The sequence below is a fragment of the Xenopus tropicalis genome, chromosome 5 (assembly GCF_000004195.4).
Source record: "Xenopus tropicalis strain Nigerian chromosome 5, UCB_Xtro_10.0, whole genome shotgun sequence".
Taxonomy (NCBI): domain Eukaryota; kingdom Metazoa; phylum Chordata; class Amphibia; order Anura; family Pipidae; genus Xenopus; species Xenopus tropicalis.
Window position 1 is genome coordinate 151737604 of NC_030681.2, and position 19699 is coordinate 151757302.

At 42.3% G+C, this 19699-nt stretch overlaps 1 protein-coding gene across 2 annotated transcripts in view; it reads left to right on the top strand.

The window, feature by feature from the left end:
• The window catches only part of kif13b (kinesin family member 13B), a 126915-nt gene that overhangs the window by 45642 nt on the left and 61574 nt on the right, over positions 1 to 19699 (top strand). For both annotated transcript variants that reach the window (XM_031903082.1, XM_031903083.1), the window contains exons 7-13: positions 626 to 713; positions 1589 to 1723; positions 8306 to 8418; positions 9033 to 9144; positions 9625 to 9837; positions 12512 to 12622; positions 13380 to 13514. In XM_031903082.1, coding sequence (XP_031758942.1) covers positions 626 to 713; positions 1589 to 1723; positions 8306 to 8418; positions 9033 to 9144; positions 9625 to 9837; positions 12512 to 12622; positions 13380 to 13514 — 907 coding nt within the window. The remainder of the gene's footprint in view (positions 1 to 625; positions 714 to 1588; positions 1724 to 8305; positions 8419 to 9032; positions 9145 to 9624; positions 9838 to 12511; positions 12623 to 13379; positions 13515 to 19699) is intronic.

Below are 19699 nucleotides of genomic sequence, written 5' to 3' on the forward strand. Positions count from 1 at the left end.
TAACACTACTATAATTTATATAATAAGCTGCTGTGTAGCCACGGGGGCAGCCATTCCTGCACTGGTACAGCTGGGGTGTTTGCTACAGAAACCCTACTATAGTTTATATAAATACCCCGCTGTGTAGCCCCGGGGGCAGCCATTCCTGCACTGGTACAGCTGGGGTGTTTGCTACAGAAACCCTACTATAGTTTATATAAATACCCCGCTGTGTAGCCCCGGGGGCAGCCATTCCTGCACTGGTACAGCTGGAGTGTTTGCTACAGTAACACTACTATAATTTATATAATAAGCTGCTGTGTAGCCACGGGGGCAGCCATTCAAGCTGGAAAAAAGGAGAAAAGGCACAGGTTACATAGCAGATAACAGATAAGTTCTGTAGAATACAATAGTGTTTAATCTGTTATCTGCTAAGTGCCTGTGCCTTTTTTCCTTTGAATGGCTGCCTCCATGGCTACATAGCAGCTTATTTATATAAATTTTAGTAGACTTTCTGAAGTAAACACACAACTTTTACCTGTGCAGGGCAGCAGCACATTATATTTTAGTTACTTTTATACACTTTCATTTTTTGGTGTTACTGTCCCTTTAAGACCATTGTACCATTTTTTTTTTTCCTTTTCAGAAGCCGCCAGTCTCTTAAAGTCAGAGAGCACAAAGTGTTGGGCCCATACGTCGATGGCCTATCAAAGCTAGCCGTCACCAGTTACAAGGTATATACCCGCGTTCCCTTTTAACCCAATAATGTGTAATATCCAACTGCTAAAGGGAAGCTGATGCCTCAGGTATCAGCGTTTAACATTTTGTGTATGAAAATCCAAGCTTAGTGGGTAAGTGTAGTTCTGCAACCTCTAGTGTCCAATAAGTATTGTAATGTCTCTGTACCCGCTGTAGCACCCATTGCTGTACAATTTGCAATTGGTTTTCATTTTTTTATTATTCACGATTTTTCATGTTATTTATTCTCCAGTTTAGAATTTCAGCAGCTGTCTGCAGGGGCGGGCCAAGCCGACCGGGCGCCCACCTCGCCCCTGCACCTTCCTCATTAGCCCCCCCCCCCCGCCCTTTGGCGCTCATGCGCAGTTTAACGCGCGGAGGGGGGCAGGGTTCACCTTGCCATCCGATGGATCATTGCCCCCACCGCGTAAAGACAAGCGGCGGGGGCAATGACTAAAGAGAGCGGACTAGGGGTAGGCAGGAGAGGCTGCCTGGCGCCCCCAATCGTTGTGCCTTAGGCAGCTGCCTGTTCTGCCTACCCCTAGTTCCGGCCCTGGCTGTCTGGTTGCTAGGATCTTGTTTACCTTAGCAACCAGGCAGCAGTTTGAATGAGAACCTGGAATATGAATAGGAGGGGACCAGAAAAGAAATATGAGCAATAAAAAGTAACAAAAATAAAACAATTGTTTTAGCTACTGGGGTCAGTGACCCCCATTTGAAAGCTAGAAAAAATACATAATGAGGACCAATTGCAAAGTTTCTAGGAATAGGATATTCTTTAACATATTAGTTAACTTAAACGTGAACCACCCCTTTATTAAAATGACATGTCCTTACCCACACTGAATGCCATTTTATGTGTGTTTTTTAGGACATTGAGTCTTTGATGTCAGAAGGCAACAAATCTCGCACAGTGGCGGCGACCAACATGAATGAAGAGAGCAGTCGATCCCATGCTGTCTTCAACATTATCCTTACTCACACGCTGGTCGATGTCAAGTCCGGGGTAAGAACCTTCCTCAGTATCCCATAGTGGTGCTGTACCTGTACTATTATACATGCAAAATAAGGAACGTATGGCTGTAATAGGGAACCCTAACTGCTCTTAGCAAATGGGAAGCTCTTCCAAAGCGAAAGTGGAGAAGTTTCCTTATCCATTCCCCTATAAATTCCCTGCTAAAAAGTGATTTCTCTCTTATTAACTCCCCAGCACAAAGTGCTATTTACCAGGTAATTCAGATTATTATTGTTCCTGCTCATTTAGATGGACGCCCAAGCCCTAATGAATGTTTTGACTTATGTTTTGTTTCCGTCTCGCATTGTACAACCCCTGATCTTCCCTTTGTGAGCCAGTGATTAATGGCGTCTCGTAAAAACATAGATGTTTCGGTGCCATCTGCACAAACGTAAACAACGAAACTTGTGCGCTGCCTGACCATTGTGCTCGAAATCATATAGGTCTTTTCACAAGCAGCCCGTATGTTCCCTCCATCTATGGGACTGGGCAGTCAGACCCTGTGGCCCCTGGGTTGTGAGAAATGCTCAGAAAGACACAGAATATTGTTGGTACAACAGGTTTAACGAGTTGCTTTCTCAGTCTAACAGCAAATAGCACCCAGAGGGGTTTCTCATATTTAGCACACCTTGAATTTTCCTTGCTATAAAGGCGCTGCTCACATTTTTTTTTTTTTTGCTCAGATTTTTATAGGGTACTTACATAGCAAAAAGCAAATAATTCACTCTACCATTTAAAATTATATTCTTCAACCAACAAATATATTTGTAGCTGTAATATTGGTGTGTAGGCGCCATCTCAGTGCATTGTGCCTGAGTCTGAGCTTTCAGCCAGCGCTACACATTAGAACTGCTTTCAGCTAACCTATTGTTTCTCCTACTCCCATGTAACTGGAGGAGTCCCAAGCCGGACTTGGATTTCTTACTATTGAGTGCTATTCTGATACCTACTGGGAGCTGCTATCTTGCTCCCTTCCCATTGTTCTGCTGATCGGCTGCTGGGGGGGACGGGGGGATATCACTCCAACTTGCAGCGCTGCAGTAAAGCGAGACTGAAGTTTATCAGAGCACAGGTCACATGGCTGTGGCACCCTGGGAAATGAAGAATATGGCTAGCCCCATGGGAAAAACAGATTACAATGCAGGATTCTGCTGAAGAAGCTCTATTAACTGATGGGTTTTGAAAAAAAAACACATTTTCCCATGACAGTGTTCAAATTGGAAGGGCCAGCTGCAGCCCCTCATACTCTGTGGTGTAGTACAACGGCCTTACAACAAGAGGCCAGGAGCAGCAGCTTCCCACACCCATCTTTGATGGACTTGTGCAAGAAGTGTTGAGAACAAACACACCCACCCTATATTTGTTTACACACTCTCCTGAGATCCAGAAAAGCAGGGTCAGTTTGGGATCTGTATATACAGTTTTCTGCAGTTAAATGTGCTGCAGATTTGTATGTGTTTCTCAGGGAAAGAGATGTGATATGAGATTCGTATTTACAGTATCTCTGTACGTGCCAGAGGCACAGGTAGCGGAATGGAATGTGGTGATGCCTCGTGTGGGTTAAACATCGCACTAACGAGCAATTAAGCCTCAGGCAGATCCAACCTACCGCAATGAATTAGTAATAAGAGTAAAGCAGTTTGTATAGACCTATATTCCTGTGGGACTCATAGCACTTTACCATAATGAATAAAACAAATCCACAAGGGGCATCAGAAATATTAGTGACTTCTCCAAGGTCATACGGAGCCGACCCTGGGTGTGTATAGCCTGCTGGGGGTGCTGGGAGTTGTTCTTCAACAGAAACATGCATAGAAAGTGTTATTGGCACCCCTTTTGCCCGGCTGCCACTATTCTCCCCCTTCATACCTACCTTTCTTCCTACTTGTACTGGAAAAGCCTAAAAAGAACCAAGCAATAGAGCAATGGATCCCAGACTGTAGGAATGGCCCCCTCTCGGTAGGGGCAGAACAGTGGCTGTGGGTGACATGAAGGCCAGTTGGGGTGAGATGTGGCTCTCCCATAATTCCTTTTGTCTATTATTAACATTAATTTATAAAGCGCCAACATATCCCGCAGCGCTGTACAATAAGTGGGTTTCATACATTGGACATACAGAGTAACATATAAAGCAATCAATAACCGATACAGGAGGGGAAGAGAGCCCTGCCCAAAAGAGCTTACACTCTACAAGGAGTAACATATAAAGCAATCAGTAACCGATACAAGAGGTGAAGGGAGCCCTGCCCAAAACAGCTTACACTCTACAAGGAGTAACATATAAAGCAACCAGTAACCGATACAAGAGGTGAAGAGAGCCCTGCCCAAAAGAGCTTACACTCTACAAGGAGTAACATATAAAGCAACCAATAACCAATACAAGAGGTGAAGAGAGCCCTGCCCAAAAGAGCTTACAATCTACAAGTCTACTGTTTTGTTTTCTACATACTCTTGCTTGCCTAGGGTGAGATTTGGGGTAAACACATGTACTTTCCTAGGTTTAATTCGGGAATGTTTTCAGTTATTTGTAGCCTTGTGGGGGTAAACTTGATCTGAATAAGTCCAACAACCAGTGCAAGTGTAGCAAACGGCTGTGTTGCGCCATCTGCTGGTTGACATTAGAATTGGTGTAGGTATTACTCCTAAATCTCTCTAATTGATACTTTCCTCTATAGACCACAGTGAATACCTAGGCTACACCCCAGTTCCGTCCCGGCCACAGTAGCCTATACCTCCCTACACTAACATTGCTTAAGCTTGACGTGATACATTTTTTACTTTCCCACAATAATATTTCTTGGGAAATATTATTTACAAAACACGCAGGCTTTTGTGGGAGCTTGCATTGCTGACTCATATGTTGGCTTCCTTATGGCTGGAAGAGGTGTCCCTGGCATAGCTTAGGGCCGGTGATGCCATAGTATCGACTGAAATAGTCATACTCTCTGATTTTCCTCTTGGTCATCGTTTTTTTTATTATTTGTGGTCTTTGAATTATTTAGCTTTTTGTTCAGCAGCTCTCCCGTTTGGAATTTCAGCAAGTATCGGGTTGCTAGGGTCCAAATTAGCTTCATAACCAGGGAGTGGTTTAAATGAGAGACTGGTATATGAATAGGAGAGGGCCTGAATATATATATATAAGTAATAAAAAGTAACAGTAACAGTAAGACTGTAGCCTCACAGAGCAATAGTGTTTTTGGCTGATTGGTCAAAAAGTATAACAAATAAATAATGAAGACCAATTGAAAGGTTGCTTAGATGGGGCCTTTGTATAACATACTATAATAAAGGAATAAAGGAAAACTACACCCCCAGAATGAATACGTAACCAACAGACAGTTTATATTATGTTAAGTGACCTATTAAAGAATCTCCCCAAACTGGAATATATATATCAGTAAATATTGCCCTTTTACATCCTTTCCCTTGAGCCGCCATTTAGTGATGGGCTGGGTGCCCCCTCAGAGATCAGCTGACAGGAAGTGATGCAGCTCTAACCAAGAACTCTGCCCATTCATTGGCTGATGGGGCCTAGCATGTGGGGCCTCTTGTGTCTTTGACTCTTAACTTGTTGTGACTGTTTTTATCTTGTATCTATCTGTATTTATTGTTGTACTTTGTATTTATTTATTATTATCTTAATAATCCCCTGTTTGTAGCGCTTTATAAATAAAGATATACATACATACAGACATACAGGAGGGCCCCCTACTGTTCTCCTGGGGGAAAAGAATAGCAAAAAGCTGTTGTTACTGATGCAGGAAGCGTCTCCTGACGTAGCTAGGATTCCCGAGTCGCCTTCCATTGCCCCTCCCATTGCATAACTCTATCGTGGGGAGGCCTGGGGCTGGGGCAGCTTTGGAGCAAACAGTAGTAGTAAAATAAAACAGATGATGCAAGAATGGACATTGGCCACAGAAATGCAGAGTGGAGAACAAAAATAGAGCAGTGCCTAAAGCAGTGTTTCAGTGTAAATAACATGATATTGTTTTTGCCTGTGTTTTGCCAAAGGCCTGAACCACCCTTGATAATGTCACATTCCTACTGTGTCGGTGTTATTGTGTACTCCATGCCAGCACTCAGCCTGTTTACCTTGTGCGTTGTTGTTACCCAAGTGGTAGTTGTGTTGCCATTTACACCACTGCAAGTGAGTTATGCAACAGAAACAACACAGCACACTTCTAAGTAATATGTGTAGGTAAATAGAATCCAGGTTTTACTGTGTTTTGTCAACGGCATAAACCATCTATTGTCATTATTGTTTTTTGTGCCTAATAACAAGCCCTGCAAATTTGCACTGCTCCTTGGTACTGTCCCCCGCCATTTAACATACACCCCAACTGTCACGATATTCGCGGGACAGTCTCGACTTTGACAGCTCAGCCCGCAGTCCCAGATTCTTATTGAAAAGTCCCTCATTTCTCTTTGATCCCCTGCACTGAATGCTTAAAAAGATACAAAGTTTCTCAAACTTAATTAGATAAGTAGCGTTTGGCAGAGCCCAGAATCCTCACCCCCTGCACTGAGGTACAGTGTTAACTAATAAGCTAAACAGGTCTCCTGGGGGGACTGAGACTCGCAGCTTAAAGGGCAACTTCACCCTCAAGACCCCCAGAAATGTGTTCCAATTTTAAATAACCTGCCAAATTTTGTAAAATGGGAGTGGTATTTAGGGGGTGTGGTTGCAAAAAAATGGGTGTGGGCAAAGCATTACGTGCGGCATTTAATTTTATCCCTCTTTCCATTTTTTAAATGTTGGGAAGTATATTTTAAATCTGTTTGAATGAGCTGCACTGCATAAAAGAATCAGTGAAGGCAAAAAAACTCAATCATATAAATCTATTTTGCCTTTTAAAAGTGTTTTGGCAGCTCTGTGTACTTCCATATACTTTTCAAACAGCGCCATAATGTTATGGATCCATCTAAACACCGTACCAACCTCAGCCTAGATGGGCTCAGAAGTTTGTTACCAGCATTGAAATGAAAAGATACAGCTAACAGCCAATCATTAGAATCCCCACAGGTCTAGACTCACCTGTAGTCAGTAAGAGGATTAGTTATTTCTTAGGTCCAGCCCCATCTGTAGCCAATAGAGCATTAGAAAAATAAACAGGCAGGTTAATGGACCCCTGATGAAAATAGACCCTACTAAAGGTAAATAAGACCCTTTGATTATCAGCTCCACTGGGCCAGGGATTGATGGGAATGATGTATATTATGTACATGTAAAACCAACCTGTAGCTAATAAGAGCATTAGAATTCTCAGGGATTGACCAACCTGCAGCCAATAAGAGCATCAGGATTCTCAGGGCTAAACCAGCCTGTAGCTAATCGGGGCAATACAATTATCAGGGCTAGACCAACCTATAGCCAATAAGAGCATTAGAATTCTCAGGGCTAGACCAACCTGTAGCCAATAAGAGGAATAGAATTCTCAGGACTAGACCAACCTATAGCCAATTAGAGCATTAGAGTTCTCAGGGCTAGACCAACCTATAGCCAATTAGAGCATTAGAGTTCTCAGGGCTAGACCAACCTATAGCCAATTAGATCATTAGAGTTCTCAGGGCTAGACCAACCTATAGCCAATTAGAGCATTAGAATTCTCAGGACTAGACCAACCAATAGCCAATTAGAGCATTAGAGTTCTCAGGGCTAGACCAACCTATAGCCAATTAGAGCATTAGAATTCTCAGGACTAGACCAACCAATAGCCAATTAGAGCATTAGAGTTCTCAGGGCTAGATCAACCTGTAGCCAATAAGAGCATTAGAATTCTCAGGGCTAGACCAACCTATAGCCAATTAGAGCATTAGAATTCTCAGGGCTAGATCAACCTGTAGCCAATAAGAGCATTAGAATTCTCAGGGCTAGACCAACCTATAGCCAATTAGAGCATTAGAGTTCTCAGGGCCAGACCAACCTATAGCCAATAAGAGCATTAGAGTTCTCAGGGCTAGACCAACCTATAGCCAATTAGAGCATTAGAGTTCTCGGGGCCAGACCAACCTATAGCCAATAAGAGCATTAGAGTTCTCAGGGCCAGACCAACCTATAGCCAATAAGAGCATTAGAGTTCTCAGGGCTAGATCAACCTATAGCCAATAAGAGCATTAGAGTTCTCAGGGCCAGACCAACCTATAGCCAATAAGAGCATTAGAGTTCTCAGGGCCAGACCAACCTATAGCCAATAAGAGCATTAGAGTTCTCAGGGCTAGATCAACCTATAGCCAATAAGAGCATTAGAGTTCTCAGGGCTAGACCAACCTATAGCCAATAAGAGCATTGGAATTCTCAGGGCTAGACCAACCTATAGCCAATAAAACCATTAGAATTTGCACCAACCCAGGGAACATTCTGGCGTGGCTATCTTACCTGCTTTCTAGTGGCCCCGCAGTAGGCTTTTTAGCCAGTTTTGCTGTGTGATCATGAGGTTGCTGTTTTCATTCCCCCTTTTCATTCCATGAAACCAACGTCAAACCTTTCAGACACTGTTATTTTTAATGACTCTAGAGTTTTTCATAAATTGCATCTGACCCCTGTATGAACGATACACTGATTTTTCTTTCCAGACCTCAGGGGAGAAGGTGAGCAAGCTGAGCTTAGTAGATTTGGCCGGGAGCGAAAGAGCCACAAAGACTGGAGCTGCCGGGGAACGTTTAAAGGAAGGGAGCAATATCAACAAGTGAGTCCTGCCCCACCCACACACACACCTGGGCCTGTTAGTTATTAAACGAACAGTTCAGTGTAAAATTGAAACTGGGTAAAATAGACAGACTGAGCAAAATAAAAAATATTTCTAATACAGTTAGTTAGGCAAAAATGTAATCTATAAAGGCTGGAGTGGGCAGATGTCTAACATAATAGCCAGAACACTACTTTGCTCCTTTACAGCTCTCTAAGCGGTTAGCAGTCCGTAACAAATCAGTGACTTGAGGGGGGGGCATATGGAACATAACTGCTCAGTTAGTTTGCTTTTGAATCTGACCTGCAAACTCACAAACTAAATGAACAGTTATGTCCCATCTGGCGCCCCCTAAAGTCACTGACTAACTAAGAGATAAGAGAGCAGAAAGTAGTGTTCTGGCTATTATGTTAGACATCTGCCCACTCCAGCCTTTATAGATTACATTTTTGCCCAACTATATTATATATATTCATTTATGGCAGAGAATTCAATGCTAACGTTAGTTCAGTAGTGCCTGTAATTTGTTGTGAGGTATCAGGGTTTCATCTTTTAATCATTTTTCAAAAGTTTGTTGACTTACCCTTACATTGCTACATGTTTGTTCTTTTCAGGTCCCTCACCACCCTTGGCCTGGTTATCTCAGCCTTGGCAGATCAAGGGGCCGGCAAGAATAAGAACAAGTTTGTTCCGTATCGAGACTCCGTGTTAACATGGCTGCTGAAAGTAAGTGTTGAACCCCACCAATCTTTGCTCCTGTGCTTCAGTAAAAGCCGTGAAATTATGGCAGCAGTTTCCAAGTGGTGGAGCTGCCACCACTAAAAGCAATGGTAGGGGGTCCTAGTCTAAAGGTTAGTTTGGGTAAGATTATATGGCCCCCACCTGGTCTTAAAAGCAGGCTATTGCACAGGCTTGTCTGGCTTCAGTAGAAGGTGGTCTGGTCCTGGTTTAGCTGCACTTGATTTTGATTGGTGGCCACGGCCAGACATGGCAGCTCCAAAGCCCCTGCACTACTTTACCTTTTATAACCAAGTACAGGGAAGTGGGTCTGTATTCCCAAACGTGGTCTGAGATTTGGGCTCTAAAATGTATAAAGCATTTTACTTTCCCTTTAAAACATAATAAAAAAAAAAATCATCATCTTCATATATGTTCCATTCCGAGGGAATTCCTGTTTGACAACATATATTCCATTCATCTTTGCAGGACAGTCTGGGAGGGAACAGTAAAACAGCGATGGTAGCCACGGTGAGCCCCGCTGCTGATAACTATGATGAGACGCTCTCCACCCTGAGGTATGCCGACCGAGCCAAGAACATAGTCAACCATGCCGTCGTCAATGAGGACCCCAACGCCAGAATAATCCGGGAATTGCGTGAGGAGGTGGAGAAACTGAGGGTTCAGCTTACCCAAGCCGAGGTGAGAAGCCTTGTTCCCAAACTCTCTTTCCCATGACCTACATTAAATAGAGGGTACTGACCATCTCCCGGTGCTTTTGGGCATATTTGCCCTGTGAGAGTGCTGTCACGTGTTAAAGGGGACCTGTCACCCTAAGAAATAATTCCAAATCCTTTTGTTTCATGTTAGTAGAGCAAAATAAACTTTACTTAAACAGGTATAGGACCCGTTATCCAGAATGCTCGAGACCAGGGGTATTCTGAATAAGGGGTCGTTCCGTAATTTGGATCACCTACCTTAAGTCTACTAAAATAAAACATTCATTAAAACCAATAGGATTGCTTTGCATCCAATAAGGATTAATTAGTTGGGATCAAGTACAGGTACTGTTTTATTATTACAGAGAAAAGGGAATCATTTAACCATTAAATAAACCCAATAGGGCTGTTCTGCCCCCAATAAGGGGTAATTATATCTTAGTTGGGATCAAGTACAGCTACTGTTTTATTATTACAGAGAAAAGGGAATCATTTAACTATTAAATAAACCCAATAGGGCTGTTCTGCCCCCAATAAGGGGTAATTATATCTTAGTTGGGATCAAGTACAGGTACTGTTTTATTATTACAGAGAAAAGGGAATCATTTAACCATGCCTCCGGCATAGAGGCGGGGCAGGCAATATATGATTGACAGCTGAGATTTTTAAATACATTTATAACAGGTATTTTTTTGGATAAATACCTGCAGTTCTTCTGCAGACTGAGCTCCTGTCTGAAGCCTCTGCTGGTGTCTCCATCTAGTGGACTATCTCAGATTCTGCACCCACTCTGCACTAGGAATTCTGCAAATATATAACAGGTTTAGCTGGTTGCAGAATTTATAGCGTTTGGCAGAGCAAAACAAATATGTAAAAGTCTGTATCTATTAATTATTATTTTATTTAGGCCGCCCCTGATGCTGTCATAGCCCCAGTGTTTAATAACACCCAGTCATACCCCTTTTTATAACAGATTGGCTTGGGCAGAGAATGACTACAGGGCCGTGCCATGCTCTTACAGAGCCTTTTTTGTTCTTGTCACTGAGAATGTGCAGTCGTACTGACCCACCCTGCTGCATTCCTGCAGGCTCATCTGCGGAGCTTTGGCAGAAGGAACAAGCATATGGTGCCTGGCATACGCTCCCGAGCCATGCTGAGAGAATTAACATCACATGACGGAGCGGCAACACTTAACTGTTAATGCCAATTTGAAGTTTATTCAAACATGACAGTCTTTTGGCTTTGTTACACCTAAGAGTGAAGAACTGTGAATGCACACTGCCCCCTAGTGATTTAATAGAAGTTCTCATTAACAGTCCTCGTTAAACATGTCTATTTGAGGTTATGAGATTTTATGGGTTTTCACCCTAACACATTTAGTGATAATCCAGTAAGTCAGTGGCTTTATGAAGCCAACACAGTTTTACCCCTCTGTGTCACATTAATGGTGTGTCAGAGTTTCCTGATTGGCTGACAGCTGTGCAATCCAGTATACAAGTTTTTCCCATTGTGTGCGTAAGGGAATGGGGGGCAGACAGTGGTAATATTAAAGGAAAACTACACCCCCAAACCATGTAGGTCTCTTTACAAATATATTGCATAAACAAGCTCATATGTAAAACCCTGCTTCATCTAAATAAACCATTTTCATATAAATATACCTGGAAGCTCGTTGGCATTTAGAAGACTAATAATTCAATAACAATGCAAAATAAATAATGAAGAACAATTAAAATGCGTGTAATCGGTCAGTCTATAAGATACTAACCCACATATGTAATAAAAGAAACTGTTTGCCCAGTAGCACTAACCGATGTTAACCAATAAGATGTTTGCTTTTAAACAGGTGATGAGTAAATTCTACCTGCTGATTGGTTACTTTGGGTTACTGCTCCTGGGCAAGTTTTGTGGCTTTTATTAGATAACCCCCAAGATCCTAATTTAAAGCTGCAGACTTTTACATTAGAATGTCTGGAGGCTTTACAAGCTTTTAGCTCTATTTCATTTTGATGAACGTGCCAGAGCTGGGAACCCATCTTAGTCTAATAACGAGGAGTTGCCGCTAATATAAATCTCCTAAAAAATCTCCTGAAATCCGGCTGTAAAACAGTTCTCCTCTTTCTGGATCATTTAAAATTCTGGCAGGGGAGGAGGGACTAAAACATTGATGTTACAAATTATATCAACTTTCCCACAGCTTACAGAGAGCATGCAGAAATTACATGACCCACAATGAATTGCACTGGCATGTTCCTTTCCCTATTGACATCACGTGTGCAGCAGGGGATTGTGGGATTGGGAAGATGCAGGCTGGGGGCAGGCGACTACTGTTACATTTTATTTGAGTCTCAGCCAGGTATATTGTATGTATAGATGTATATTGCAAACTTGTTTGAAATTATATTTACTTTTAAAAAAAGCTTAAGTTGTGTTTGGGAGGAGTTCCCCTTTATGCAAGAGTAAGTGTATAATAATTTCCCTCCTGCTTTGTTATTCTAGCTTTTATCAAGGTATAAGTGACTCCGCCGGCACTTTTGCCAGAGAGATAATATAAAACAATGGCAAATAAAGCACTGACACGTTCTGGACCTGCTGTTCAGTGATAGGTTACATATAAATATCCATAACTGACGTATCTGATTTTTTTTTCTATTTAGTCTATGAAGGCCCCAGAGTTAAAAGAACGTCTGCAGGAATCTGAGAAGCTAATTCAAGAGATGACTGTGACTTGGGAAGAGAAGCTCAGAATGACAGAGGACATTGCCCAGGTTTGTATATGGCTTCTTATTGTCCTATAGAGATCTACAAGTGTGCTGAAAAAGGCTGCTGAGTATCTGCATGTTCTTATTTGTTAGGCTTGAAAGGATGTTGAGAGCATTAAAGGTGTTGTTCACCTTCAGTTAATCATTTTTTATGATTTTTCAGTTGTTTAGCTTGTTGTTCAGCAGCTCTCCATTTGGTATTTTAGCAGCTATCTGGTTGCTAGGGTCTAATTTACCCCAGCAACCAGGCCATGGTTTAAATGAGAGATGGGAATATGAATAGTAGAGGGCCTGCATAGAAAGATAAGTAATAAAAAGTAACAATAACAATAAAACTGGAGCCTCACAGAGCAATAGTTTTTGGCTGCCGGGGTCAGTGACCCCCATTTGAAAGCTGTAAAAAGGCAGAAGAGGAAGGCAAATGGAATAGGACATTCAATGACATACTAAAGGTTAACTTAAAGGTGAACCACCCCTTTAATGAGCAGTGGCATAACTAGCAAAAGAACTGCCAAACTCCAGTGCCATATTTTGTCTCTATGGAGGCATCTTGTTGCTTCAGCACCAGAAGTCTGCGGGCGGAACCAGGGAGGGGCAGGCCCCTGTTCAGTTTCTCTCTCATCTCTCCCAAGTATTTACACCACTTATAATGGCCCGTGAAAGTGTCGCTGATGCCTAACTGAATGTGATACCGGAGTAGCTTGTTTAGACGTATTTACCTTGGAAAAAAAGAAATGTATAGTTTGCAATTTCTGTCTTTTAGGAGCGCCAGAAGCAGCTGGAAAGCCTTGGGATTTCACTTCAGTCTTCTGGGATCAAAGTGGGAGATAATAAGAGTTTCTTAGTCAATTTAAATGCAGATCCAGCCCTCAACGAGCTCCTGGTGTACTACCTTAAGGTGAGATTGCACGGGGGGGTTATGTGTAGCACCAATGCAGAGGTTTGCCTTGCCCTGCATCAATTTATTATAAATACATACACATTAAAAATAACAAAAGTCTTGTTTAGTTATTTTTTGGAGCTAATGATTATAAGCACTTGGAGGTGGTTAACACATTAGCGCGCCCAGTGGTTTGTGTCTTTCAAGAGAGCAGTTATTATAATTAAAAAAAAAAATAAAACTGCAGTGGATAAATCATGTTTCTCAAATCGTTTTTTCTTATTACAGTTGTTTATCTAATTAACTCATTATCTGTTAGTTCTTCATCCTAACATTTTTTGTCCAGTTGCAACCATGCTGTGAGTCATGGACAGATTTCCCCTGTTTTGATTGGCTGATTCCAGCATGAGTAAGAAATTTGACACACAGCAAGAGTTGGCCAATGAGTAAAATGTTAAGTTGATAGTTAAGTACACAGATTAATTCTGTGAGGGTGAAAAGCAGTTTTGGTCTCAAAAGAAGCAATTGTGGCACAGGGAGAGTACAGAGAAGAATGATAATATGAAAGCAAGGGCTCAGTTATGAGGAAAAGTTGGGTTTGGTTAGTCTTGGACAGGGGCAGTTAAGGGGGGTAGGATCACTATATATAAATATATAAGGGGGGGCAGTAATGAAATAGAGAAAATACACAGAAGAGCAACTAAGCTGATAAAGGGAATGGGCTCTGTTATGGGGAAAGGCTGGCCCAGTTGGGATTGGTTACACTGGGGAAGGGGCAGTTAAGGGGGATATGATCACTATATATTAATAAATGAAGGAGGTGAAGGCAGTAATGAAATATATGTATGTATGTATATCTTATTTATAAAGCGCTACTTACGTACGCTGCTCTGTACAGGAGGGTAGATTAATATAACGGGGTTATTAAAATAATAATAAATACAAAGTATAACAATAAATACAAGATACAGTTGCAATAAGTTAAGAATCAAAGAGACAAGAGGATAGAGGTCCCTGCCCCGTAGAGCTTACAATCTAAATGGAAGGGTAACTTACAGACACAAATAAGCAAATACCTGTATAAGTGTTGTAGGTTACAGCGGGTGACACTGCAATATTGAGAAAGTATAGAGAAGAGCGACAAAGCTGATAAAGGGAATGGAAGGGCTCAATTTTGGGGGAAAGGCTGGCCAAGTTGGGATTGGCTACACTGGGGAGGGGGCAGTTAAGGGGAGATATGATGACTATGTATAACTATATAAGGGGACTATACAATAAACACTGTGGTGCTTCATTAACCAGTAGATCTTTCCAAAGCACAACAGGATATGAATGAGACACAAGGATGGGGGTGCCCATATCCTGCCTGAAGCAGGGACCTAAGTAGTCCCGAAAGCTCATATTTTGTAATTTACTAAGTTAGGTATCACCTTCTTCATATTTTCTGGTTTTGGTCTATGGCTAACAGCTGTATGGCACACACACAGTACGGCTGTATGGCACACACACACAGTACGGCTGTATGGCACACACACACAGTACGGCTGTATGGCACACACACAGTACGGCTGTATGGCACACACACAGTACGGCTGTATGGCACACACACAGTACGGCTGTATGGCGCACACACACAGTACGGCTGTATGGCACACACACAGTACGGCTGTATGGCACACACACAGTACGGCTGTATGGCACACACACAGTACGGCTGTATGGCGCACACACAGTACAGCTGTATGGCACACACACAGTACGGCTGTATGGCACACACACAGTACGGCTGTATGGCGCACACACAGTACGGCTGTATGGCACACACACAGTAAGGCTGTATGGCACACACACAGTACGGCTGTATGGCACACACACAGTACGGCTGTATGGCACACACACAGTACGGCTGTATGGCACACACACAGTACGGCTGTATGGCACACACACAGTACAGCTGTATGGCTAACACAGTACAGCTGCAGCTGGAAGGTATTTTTATGACATTACATTAAGGGGAATGGCACACAGAAAAATTTGGGATATTTTGTTAATTCCATTTTAGTTTAAGTAGTCTTTAGCCATTAGGCATGGAGATTCAACTTATTTATTGTTTCTTCCCCTTTAAGTGAAATCCAGTGCTCAGCCATAGGGGTTTCTCACATGCCTGCCTTGCTGTGTTCCCAGAGAGCAAGCACAAAATGGCTAAGGATGTGTCTTGTCTATTTTTATCGTGCCCAGGGCATTATTTTTTTTGCTTTGTCAGGGAGAGCGGGATGAGGGCGCAGCTCCGGGGTGTGAGATACTTTCATATGAGCTGAGTAATCACACCCCCATGCACAACAAGCAGCTCTTCTGTTCTTATCAATGAGCTGATGTGCAGGGGTAAGAGAAAGGCTTTGTGTGGGCAAGCAGGGGGGCGCCAAGGGTGAATGCCACTGCCAGTCACTTCATGCCCGCACCACACAGAGCCTGGGGGGGGGGCCTTCTCTCTGGAACGTTATTAACAGGCAAGTTCTCACAATGGTTTGTCATGGACAGCTAACCTCCCAAGGCCTCCCAATTATATTATATTACATGACCTGCCACGTAACTGTAGGGCAGCATTCCCTTATCCCCATTACTTGCAACTGCACCATACCATGCATTACTGACCAGTGCCACCAAACTCACCCTACCTACAGTTGCCACTTGGCTAGTATTTTGCTGGCTTGATAGGCAAAAATAATACTTGAGGCAACATAAAAATATAGAAAGGACAGATGTCAACCCTAGTTGTATCATGTCATATGTAACTAATCCGAAAAGCAGGACACTTGTGCCTCTGAATTAATGGTGGCACTGTAAGTAGCTGGTGGTGTGGGGAATGTGACATTGTACTGTATCCCTTACATGGCTGCCGGTGGGATATGCACCTACCCATAATTCTCTGCTCACTTAGCAACACAGTAAGTAGGGATCTCTACTCTGTCATGTCTGACTACCCATAATTCTCTGCTCACTTATAAACACAGTAAGTAGGGATCTCTTCTCTGTCATGTCTGACTACCCATAATTCTCTGCTCACTTATAAACACAGTAAGTAGGGATCTCTTCTCTGTCATGTCTGACTACCCATAATTCTCTGCTCACTTATAAACACAGTAAGTAGGGATCTCTACTCTGTCATGTCTGACTACCCATAATTCTCTGCTCACTTATAAACACAGTAAGTAGGGATCTCTACTCTGTCATGTCTGATCCTACCCATAATTCTCTGCTCACTTAGCAACACAGTAAGTAGGAATCTCTACTCTGTCATGTCTGATCCTACCCATAATTCTCTGCTCACTTAGCAACACAGTAAGTAGGGATCTCTACTCTGTCATGTCTGATCCTACCCATAATTCTCTGCTCACTTAGCAACACAGTAAGTAGGGATCTCTACTCTGTCATGTCTGATCCTACCCATAATTCTCTGCTCATTTATAAACACAGTAAGTAGGGATCTCTACCCTGTCATGTCTGATCCTACCCATAATTCTCTGCTCACTTATAAACACAGTAAGTAGGGATCTCTACTAAGTCATGTCTGATCCTACCCATAATTCTCTGCTCACTTATAAACACAGTAAGTAGGGATCTCTACTAAGTCATGTCTGATCCTACCCATAATTCTCTGCTCACTTATAAACACAGTAAGTAGGGATCTCTACTCTGTCATGTCTGATCCTACCCATAATTCTCTGCTCACTTATAAACACAGTAAGTAGGGATCTCTACTCTGCGATGTCTGATCCTACCCATAATTCTCTGCTCACTTATAAACACAGTAAGTAGGGATCTCTACTCTGTCATGTCTGATCCTACCCATAATTCTCTGCTCACTTATAAACACAGTAAGTAGGGATCTCTACTCTGTCATGTCTGATCCTACCCATAATTCTCTGCTCACTTATAAACACAGTAAGTAGGGATCTCTACTCTGCGATGTCTGATCCTACCCATAATTCTCTGCTCACTTATAAACACAGTAAGTAGGGATCTCTACTCTGCGATGTCTGATCCTACCCATAATTCTCTGCTCACTTATAAACACAGTAAGTAGGGATCTCTACTCTGTCATGGCTGATCCTACCCATAATTCTCTGCTCACTTATAAACACAGTAAGTAGGGATCTCTACTCTGCGATGTCTGATCCTACCCATAATTCTCTGCTCACTTATAAACACAGTAAGTAGGGATCTCTACTCTGTCATGTCTGATCCTACCCATAATTCTCTGCTCACTTATAAACACAGTAAGTAGGGATCTCTACTCTGTCATGTCTGATCCTACCCATAATTCTCTGCTCACTTATAAACACAGTAAGTTGGGATCTCTACTCTGTCATGGCTGATCCTACCCATAATTCTCTGCTCACTTATAAACACAGTAAGTAGGGATCTCTACTAAGTCATGTCTGATCCTACCCATAATTCTCTGCTCACTTAGCAACACAGTAAGTAGGGATCTCTACTCTGTCATGTCAGATCCTACCCATAATTCTCTGCTCACTTGGGAACACAGTAAGTAGGGATCTCTACTCTGTCATGTCTGATCCTACCCATAATTCTCTGCTCACTTATAAACACATTAAGTAGGGATCTCTACTCTGTCATGTCTGATCCTACCCATAATTCTCTGCTCACTTGGGAACAGAGTAAGTAGGGATCTGTGCTCCTGACAGGTGTTTTCCTACCCACAATTCCCTGCTCATTTGCTAAGGCACCAAGTAGGAAAGCAGTTTCATAATTGCCTTAGCTCTAATTCTCCTTTAGCTAATGTAAACATCAGAGGGAGAAGTAAAAATCTCCGCTGCATGCTGGCTAATGCGCGTAGCTTGTCGGGTAAATTAGGGGAGCTGCAAGCTATTGCATGTATTGAAAATTATGACTTAATAGGTATCACTGAGACCTGGTGGGATGATAAATGCGACTGGGCTGCGAATTTAAATGGTTATACACTTTTTAGGAGGGACAGAGAGATTAAAAAGGGTGGAGGGGTTTGTCTTTACGTAAAGTCAGATTTAAAGCCATGTAATAAAGACATTACCAATGAAAACGTCGAATCTCTTTGGGTAGAAATTTCTGTAGGGCTGAAGGTCACAAAGAAAATGATCATTGGTGTATGTTATAAACCACCCCGTATAGATGAGGGGGATGAGGCCCAGCTATTGTTGCAAATGGAGGAGGCTTCAAAACTAGGTCAAGTTGTTGTTATGGGGGACTTTAATTATCCGGACATTGACTGGAGTAATGGGGTGGCTAAGTCAGAAAAAGCTAGTAGGTTTGTAAATATGCTAAATGACAACTTTTTACTTCAGGCAGTTCAAGAACCCACTAGGAATGACGCTATTTTGGACCTGGTAATATCTAATAATAATGAACTCATCTCTAACATTTGTGTGGGTGAGCATTTGGGGAACAGTGATCACAACATGGTCTCCTTTGAGATAATGCTGCAGAGACAGCGCTATAAGGGAGTAACTAATACGCTCAATTTTAGACGTGCAGACTTTGCCAGTATAAGGGCATCTCTGCAATGTGTCAACTGGGAAAGGCTTTTCATGGGGTTAGACACAGAAGGAAAATGGAACATCTTTAAAACATTGCTTTGTAGGTATACACAACAGTATATCCCCCTTGTAAGCAAGGAGAGGCATCGCAAAGCAAAACCTTTATGGCTGAATAAAAGTGTTAGGGTCGAGGTTGGTAAGAAAAAACGTGCTTTTAGGGCATTCAAGTTAGCTGGGACAGCAGAAACTTTCATCAGGTACAAGGAAGCAAATAAAGCATGCAAAAAAGCTATCAAGCAAGCTAAAATAGAGATGGAAAGGGATATTGCAGCTAGGAGTAAAAAGAATCCAAAATTATTTTTTAATTATGTGAATAGTAAAAAAATGAAGCAAGAAGGGGTGGGAACTTTATTATCACGGGGGGGTAAGTTGGTTGATGAGAACGGGGAAAAAGCTGAAATTTTGAACTCTTATTTTTCATCTGTCTATACATCTGAGGAGCCAGATAATGAAGGCTTCCCTTGTAATATGCCCAGTTCTAGTAATTTAGCTACTGACGCGTGGGTCACTCGGGAGGAAATTCAAAAGAGACTTGAACATGTAAAGGTAAACAAAGGTCCAGGGCCGGATGGGATTCATCCCAGGGTATTATATGAGCTGAGCGCTGTG